The sequence below is a fragment of the Trichechus manatus genome, unplaced genomic scaffold (assembly GCF_000243295.1).
Source record: "Trichechus manatus latirostris isolate Lorelei unplaced genomic scaffold, TriManLat1.0 scaffold00118, whole genome shotgun sequence".
Classification (NCBI taxonomy): Eukaryota; Metazoa; Chordata; class Mammalia; order Sirenia; family Trichechidae; genus Trichechus; species Trichechus manatus.
This window is the reverse complement of record NW_004444054.1, coordinates 216,127-223,218: the sequence shown is the minus strand read 5'-3', so window position 1 is coordinate 223,218 and position 7,092 is coordinate 216,127. Positions and strand designations below refer to the sequence as shown.

The 7,092-nt window shown below is 57.7% G+C and overlaps 1 protein-coding gene across 2 annotated transcripts; it reads left to right on the top strand.

The window, feature by feature from the left end:
- The first annotated feature begins 246 nt into the window (after positions 1-246).
- CDX2 (caudal type homeobox 2) lies at positions 247-6,596 on the top strand. Of its 2 annotated transcripts, none has more exons than XM_004384140.1 (3): positions 247-1,149; positions 4,754-4,899; positions 6,243-6,596. In XM_004384140.1, the coding sequence occupies exons 1-3, from the start codon at positions 609-611 to the stop codon at positions 6,492-6,494; spliced, it is 939 nt and encodes a 312-aa protein (XP_004384197.1). In that variant the 5' UTR covers positions 247-608; the 3' UTR covers positions 6,495-6,596. The 2 variants fall into 2 exon arrangements, with proteins under 2 accessions (XP_004384197.1, XP_012413227.1); XM_012557773.1 differs by having other exon boundaries at positions 609-1,149; positions 4,754-4,895; positions 6,243-6,378.
- Positions 6,597-7,092: the final 496 nt, after the last annotated feature.

The window sequence follows — 7,092 nt, the reverse complement described above, 5'->3', positions numbered from 1 at the left end:
AGATTCCCACCAAGACAGCTCACAATCCCCCTCTCTTTGCAAGTGTCTTGGTTTCATTCTTTGAACCTGTGATTGGAGGTTAAAGTGCATCAGGTTGGAAGGAGGAAGCTCTTAACAATAAAGGTTTGAATATTTAGCTGTGGTCAGGTCGCTGCCCTCTCGCAAGCCCCCCCCCCCCCTTATCTCTTAAAATGCAAATCGTGTTTCAGGGGGGTTGTGCGCCGAGCGCGCGCTGCGCCTCGACGTCTCCAGCCATTGGTGTCTGTGTCATTACTAACAGAGTCTTGTAAACACTCGTTAATCACGTACGGTCGCCGGCCTAGGGCTCCGCAAGCCAGCCTGTGGCGGGTCTTCCCCGCCTCTACAGCCAAGTGGGAAGGAGGTGGGAGAAAAGCAGGAAGAAAGGGAGGGAGGGAAGGAGGAGGCAGGCCAGAGGGAGGGACCGCCTCCGAGGCAGAAGCTCCGCGAGGAGCCAGCGGACATCGCCCGCCCGGGCGCAGCTACCCGCCGCTCCTCGTGCCCCCGGCCCTTCCCCTTCGCGCGCCCGGCAGCCTTCAGCGTCCGTCCCCAGGCAGCATGGTGAGGTGTGCTCCTGGGCCTTTGCCACCATGTACGTGAGCTACCTCCTGGACAAGGACGTGAGCATGTACCCCAGCTCCGTGCGCCACTCTGGCGGCCTCAACTTGGCGCCGCAGAACTTCGTCAGCCCCCCGCAGTACCCGGACTACGGCGGCTACCACGTGGCTGCTGCGGCCGCGGCGGCAGCGAACTTGGACAGCGCTCAGTCCCCGGGGCCGTCGTGGCCCACAGCCTACGGCGCCCCGCTTCGCGAGGACTGGAACGGTTACGCGCCGGGGGGCGCAGCGGCCGCCGCCAACGCCGTGGCGCACGGCCTCAACGGGGGATCCCCGGCCACTGCCATGGGCTACAGCAGCCCTGCCGACTACCACCCGCACCACCACCCACACCACCACCCTCATCACCCGGCAGCCGCGCCTTCCTGCGCCTCGGGATTGCTGCAGACACTCAACCCCGGGCCGCCCGGGCCCGCTGCCACCGCCGCCGCCGAGCAGTTGTCCCCCGGCGGCCAGCGGCGGAACCTGTGCGAATGGATGCGGAAGCCGGCGCAGCCGTCCCTCGGGAGCCAAGGTGAGCTGCGGCTGCAGCCGCCCGCCGGAGGGCGCCCTGGGAAGGGCCCGCACGGCCGTGGGCTCAGGGGCGCCCCGGGGTGTCGGGAAGATCCGCGGCAGCGGAGTGGGGAGCCGATGCAGGGGGCTCTGGCGCCCGAGGCTTCTCTAGGTCCGGCGCGGGGGCTGGAGAGGCTTGGAGAGGGAATATTTGGGGTCTCATAACAACGCGTTCAGTTTAGGCAGAAGAGAGAGTGGGGATTTGCCCCCTTCCTCTTTCCCAGGGTCCCTCTTTCATAACTTAGGGACGCCTTCGGGTAGCTACTGGGAAAGTTGGCGAGAGCACGGCTGGCCTGGAACAGAACTGCGTCCTTCTCACTTGCCTCGCGCGCGCTCGGTGCGCAGCTCCTGGCCGCAGAAGAGAGGCAGCCTCGCACTTCCCGGCCGGCTTCCAGACCGGTTCTCTCCGCGCCCTCCTTCTCTGTCTGAACTCCCCAAAAGAGAGGTGGCCTGGAGGCTTGCTGAATGGTGGAGGAGGGGAGTGGAGGAGCTCGAGGCTGGGCCAGGCTTGGCAATTTGGGTCAATTCAAGGGATCAGAGCCATGACGAGTAGGGAGATCGGGAAAGCAGTTGTTGCCGGAAAGGAGGTGCTGGGCTCTAGGAACCAAGGGGAAGGGAGCGCGTTCCAGTCTTTGAATCTCTGATCTGCCAAGGGCAAAAGCTGTTATTCCAAGTAAAAGGTTATTCCAAGCAAAAGCTGGAGGGCTTTGAGCAAGAGGCCACGGGAGTTCCCTCCTGTCTGCCGCGAGAGCAGGAGATGGGGAAGAAACCCTGGTGGGAATTCAGCCACTACTCCTGTGAGGGGTCATTTCTCCCCAGTTTTCCTTGCAGGGGTCTCAGGAGTGTGTGCGTGTGTGTGTGCGTGCGTGTTGTGTGTTTGTGTGCGTGTGCGTGTTCGTCCAAGAAGCTTGCTTAGAAGACGTCCCTGCAAAGGCTCTAGGTTGATCGGCCTGTGGGTTCATTGGTTCCGGGTCTGCCCGCGTTTGGTATCGGGATGTGTGTCAGGTGGGAAGGAAATGCGAATAGGTGCGGTGGGAGAGGCCTGCTGGCATTCCATTTTTATTTCACTGAGGCTTCCCCCAGCCCTGCGCGCTTCCTCTTCTTTCTGTGCCCTCCTGTCTGTCTTAGCATGCACTGTATGGCCAATCTGTAGAGGTTTACAGCCCATTATAGCCATATAAATCAGACTGGCTGTCGGGGGCTGCCTCTGGGCATCGGGTTCTGCGTCATTGGGCACATGCCAGGAGCGTCCGGGTGGGAAATGCGGCCGCCCGGGGAGAAGGCCACAGGGCCAGGCCTTGGGGAAGCCTCGACGCTTCTGCTGGAGGATGGGCCCCCTCTCCGAGCCGAGCGCGCCGGAAGGGCAGCGCTCTAGAGAGCCTGCCTGGGGCGCGCTGGCGGGGGACTCGGACGGCCCGAGGGAGACCTTCTGAGCGTCCGGGAACAGTGGCCGCCGGCAAGGCTGGGTGAGGGGGTGGGAGGAGTGGAGCCGTAGGAGCCCAGGCCGCGGGGTCAGCAGATGAGAGGCCGCTGTGAAGTCCCGCGCAGAGGTGGCAAGGCCGTGGTCGGCGCCGGGCGCCCTTGTGATGTTAATGTGGGGAGGCCGCGGCCTGCGGGCCTGAGCCCGACTCCTCTGCGGAGCATCATCTGTCAAGGGGCGGAGAGGGGGGTGCGCGGCCCGGCCCGCTTTGATATACACCTTCCCAGCCCTGCCATTGTCTCTTTTAGGGCCCGGAAAGAGGGTGGTGACTTTCGCAGTCAATAATGAATTCTGACAAGTCCCTCTCATCCCTCCCCCACTCCAACCCCTCCCTGGTTCCCAGGGGGTGTGGGGCGCCTCCAAGGCCCTTGGGGCGCCGGCCGCCGGGCGCATAGGGGCCTGGTTACCGCATCCCCCGACCCGCCGAGGGCACTGAAAGGGCAGCACCCAAGCACGAGCTACTCCGAGGCCCAGATGCGAGTATGCTTCTAGGGTATTCGGCTGTGTGGCGGGGGGCCTCTCCTGCGCCAGGATCCCCAGCCCTGGAGGAGTCCTTTGTGGCTCCAACCTGGCTCCAGTGCCAGCCCCGCCTTTCACTATCTGCTGACCTTGTCTGAGTCTCAGTTTCCTCGTATGTGAAGAGGGCGAGTACCAGTGGCAGCCTCGAGTGGGCTTAAGGCGCTTACACGTGTGAACGCGCCCACCAAGGAGCAGGCGCTCCGGACGTGTTAGTTCCCTTTACTTTCTTTGCAGGCGCGGGATCCCGGCCTAGCGCCCATTCAAATGCGCCTGCCGGGCCGTGTTTATGTTAATGCGCCTGGCGGGGAGGGGGATGAAAGCAGGGGCCGCCATTTGCTCAGTAGTGGTAATTCAAACAGAAAGCGGTTGTTATTAAGGCATTGAAAGGGCTTTTCTTTGATAAGATCGCCTTGTCCTGCATTGTTTGCGGCTGTGTTCCCCTTTCAGAGGCTGGGGAGAGCGCCCTCTGATCCGGCCTGTATCTTCCCAGGGCGCTTTTGTTGTGGTTTGCAAAGGGTTTTACCTGAACAAAGTCGGCCTGCGGGGCATTAAACACCTCCAGGCAACTCCCAGACCCTTCAGATTTTGCGGCAGGACTGGGACGCTGGGCGACAGAACCTGTCTTGGCGCCAGAAAACCCCGACCTGGGGCCAAGCCCCGGAGAAGAGGGCCAGGCCCGAGCTCCGCCGAGGCCCGACCCAGGACAGACCGGCAGGGACGCCGGGCTGGGGCCTAATCCAACAGTGTCTGCACTATTTGTCAAGGTCCTTCAGTAAAACAATCAATCCAAGATTTAATATGTTGACTCAATCCAATGAGCATAGATCACTGGTCAGGATAGCCCTGGCGGGGTTTTCGGAGGCCGAAATAAAATGAGGGATTAAAAAGAAAAAGTGCCGAACACCAAACCTGGTTCAGCCAGGTAGAAAATGTCTTCAGCGGGAGGGGTGGGGTTTTCAGCCTGCCTGTACGTATAGGTTGGGGACAGCCAGATCCAGTTCGAAATTCACCAGTGGGCCTGGTGGGCTTGTGGGAGGATTCTGGTGACAGGAGGCAACTAGTCGGCTCCTGTACCCCAATTCTCACTGTAAAGCAAACAGAAAGTAACTCCCCACCCGCCAACACATACCCACCACCCCAGCTGTTTGCACGGTGGGTCTTCATCTCTCATAGCTTGACGATGTGAATATTCCCGGGACTCTGGCCACTCAGCCCTGTCCCCCCTTTCCCTTTGCGCTTAGGTGGCTCCATAGACGGTTTACCCAAAAAAAAAAAAAAAAATGGCTGTGGTGTTCTGTTATATTCTGTGTGCATAAAACTAGTTCTTCTTAGTTTTTAAAAACCACTTAACCTCAAGGTTAGTTAGTTGCCACACACCCTCGTGGTCCCACACTCTCCCCCCAGGTCCCTGTGGGGGGTCTTGTCAGACTCGGCAGGAACCAGCCAAACCTGGCCCCCCAGGGTGGTGGAGGAAGAGAAATGACCCTTGGGTTAAGGAGGTTTGTCATTACCCATGACTGATGGGCCGCCTTGTAGTTCTGGGCCCTAACTTCTCTGTGCTCCACAGTGAAAACCAGGACGAAAGACAAATATCGAGTGGTGTACACGGACCACCAGCGGCTGGAGCTGGAGAAGGAGTTTCACTACAGTCGCTATATTACCATCCGGAGGAAGGCTGAGCTGGCTGCCACACTGGGGCTCTCGGAGAGGCAGGTGGGAACCGCCCTGTTCCTCCTGCGGCCTGGGCACCACTGGGGGAGGGTGTGATGGGGGAGTCCTCTTGGGGTTAAGTCAGAAAGCCAGGCCTCAGAATCCACATAGAAAGTGGGTGGATTAAGGTAGAAGGGTGGAAGAGCATCTTCCTTCTGATTCCTTTTTTTTAAGGAGCCTAGTGGCGCAATGGTTAAGGGCCGCGCTGTTAACTGAAAGGTGGATAGTTGGAGCCCACCAGAGGCTCATTGGGAGAAAGACCTGGCGATGTGTTTCTGCAAAGATTACAGCCTAGAAAACCCTACGGGGCAGTTCTGTTGCGGTGTGCCCCTAAGTTGGTTCTGATTCATAGCAACCCTGTAAGACAGAGTAAAACTGCCCCATAGGGTTTCCTAGGTCATTATGGGTCACTGTAAGTCGGAATAGACTCCACGGCCATGGGTTTGGGTTTTTGTTTTGTCTTGCTTTTTTTTTAGTCTTTACAGGAGCAGATCACCAGGTCTTTCTCCCGTTGAGCTGCTGGGTGGGTTTGAACAGCCAACCTTTAGGTTAGCAGCCAAGGTGAACCCATATAGGGTCACTATGAGTCAGAATGGACTCAACAGCACACAACTTTTTTTAAAGCCTCCTTCCACCTTTAGTTTTCTTTTGGGGTTGTTGAATATTTTTTTCTGTTTTGGGGGATCTGGGAAATGAAAGAAAAAGCCAGGAGAGTGTTAGCTTAATCCAGAATTCTATTTGAGTCAATAAAGTCTTATTAAAACACCAGTTTTCTTTATGCCCAACACCGTACTTGAGAAAAAAATAAATATAAGACCCAATCCGTGCCCACAAAACCTAGAAGGGGCAGGCTTGGCTCATGAAAACTCTATATAATCGGCCGGTGGGGGCAGGGTGGGGGAGGCCAAATTCATAGCCAGGAAGCCCCACATGAAATCTCATTTCCAGCTCCAAGGTAAGGAATATTACATTTCAGTTTATCGTCAAGGGGCCAAAGGTTGCCATTTGGAGTACACCCAGTGCTGGCCTCTTTCTTGCAGTTTCTGCTTGGTTCCGAGGCTCTGAACTTTTCTAGTACAGATGTAGATAAAGATTGTTTTGGAAAGGAAGGAGCAAGGAGGGAGGAAGACTCTTTACATGAGGCTGAACTGGGCTTGGGACCGGTTCCTGGGTTGGGCTGTTAACGGAGATACCAGTGAAAGGTTTCTGGATCAGGATCCTTCTGTAGTTGGAGAGAGAACCAGGTGGGAGGTAGCTGGGTAGCGCTGGATACTGTTCCTCTTTTCCCTCACACCCTCTCTTTCTTCTTCACCATCTTCTGTTTTTCTCCCCCTTTCCATTTCTAGGTTAAAATTTGGTTTCAGAACCGCAGAGCTAAGGAAAGGAAAATCAATAAGAAGAAGTTGCAGCAGCAGCAGCAGCAGCAACAGCAGACACAGCAGCCGCCACCGCCTCCGCCTCCGCCTCAGCCGGGTCCCCTGAGAAGTGTCCCTGAGCCCTTGAGTCCTGTGTCTTCCCTGCAGGGCTCAGTGCCTGGCTCAGTCCCTGGGGTGCTGGGGCCAGCTGGGGGGGTGCTAAACCCCACTGTCACCCAGTGACTCACAGGGGCCTGTAGCGGCCAAGCAATTCCAGGCCTGCAGCGGAGCAATTCCAGACTGAGCCATGAGGAACATGGACTCTGCTGGAATCCACAAGAGACCCTTCGACACCGACAAATGTACACCTACTCACCTAGCTCTTAGGGGAAAAATGGGGGCCAGGCATAAAGACAAGTGGGGTTGGGAGCCTCCAGGAAGATATTCTCCCTGATTTTGACTTTTTCCCCATTTGACTCTTTCTGTCAATGAGGAGACAAGTAATGACCAGCGGGGCTTCATTGAGTATTGGCAGAAGCATTGCCTAGGCTGGCTAGGCAGCCCAGGCTTTCCGCCCCCTCCTTCCCCCGCCCCCCCGCCCCCACTGGTCACCTTCAAGACTTGCAGGACTATCTCTGGTTCCAACTAATGGGGGAGAGGGACTCAAGCAAAGGCAATGCCTGGAGCCAAGATGGCTGCTGTTCATTGCCTTCCAAGGACCAGCTGGCCCTCCTGCCTCAGGGGCAGGCAAGATTTCACTGCAGAAGCCAGAGGCGGCTAAGATAGAAACCTGGACCCAAGACTGCAGAACCCCCAGGTGGCCTGCGTCTTTCTTCTCCTC

Coding starts and splice junctions, on each gene's coding strand:
- CDX2 (XM_004384140.1), top strand. CDS start 609: ATGTACGTGAGCTACCTCCTGGACAAGGACGTGAGCATGTACCCCAGC. Junction 1,150..4,753: donor GCCGTCCCTCGGGAGCCAAG/GTGAGCTGCGGC, acceptor TGTGCTCCACAG/TGAAAACCAGGACGAAAGAC. Junction 4,900..6,242: donor TGGGGCTCTCGGAGAGGCAG/GTGGGAACCGCC, acceptor TTCCATTTCTAG/GTTAAAATTTGGTTTCAGAA.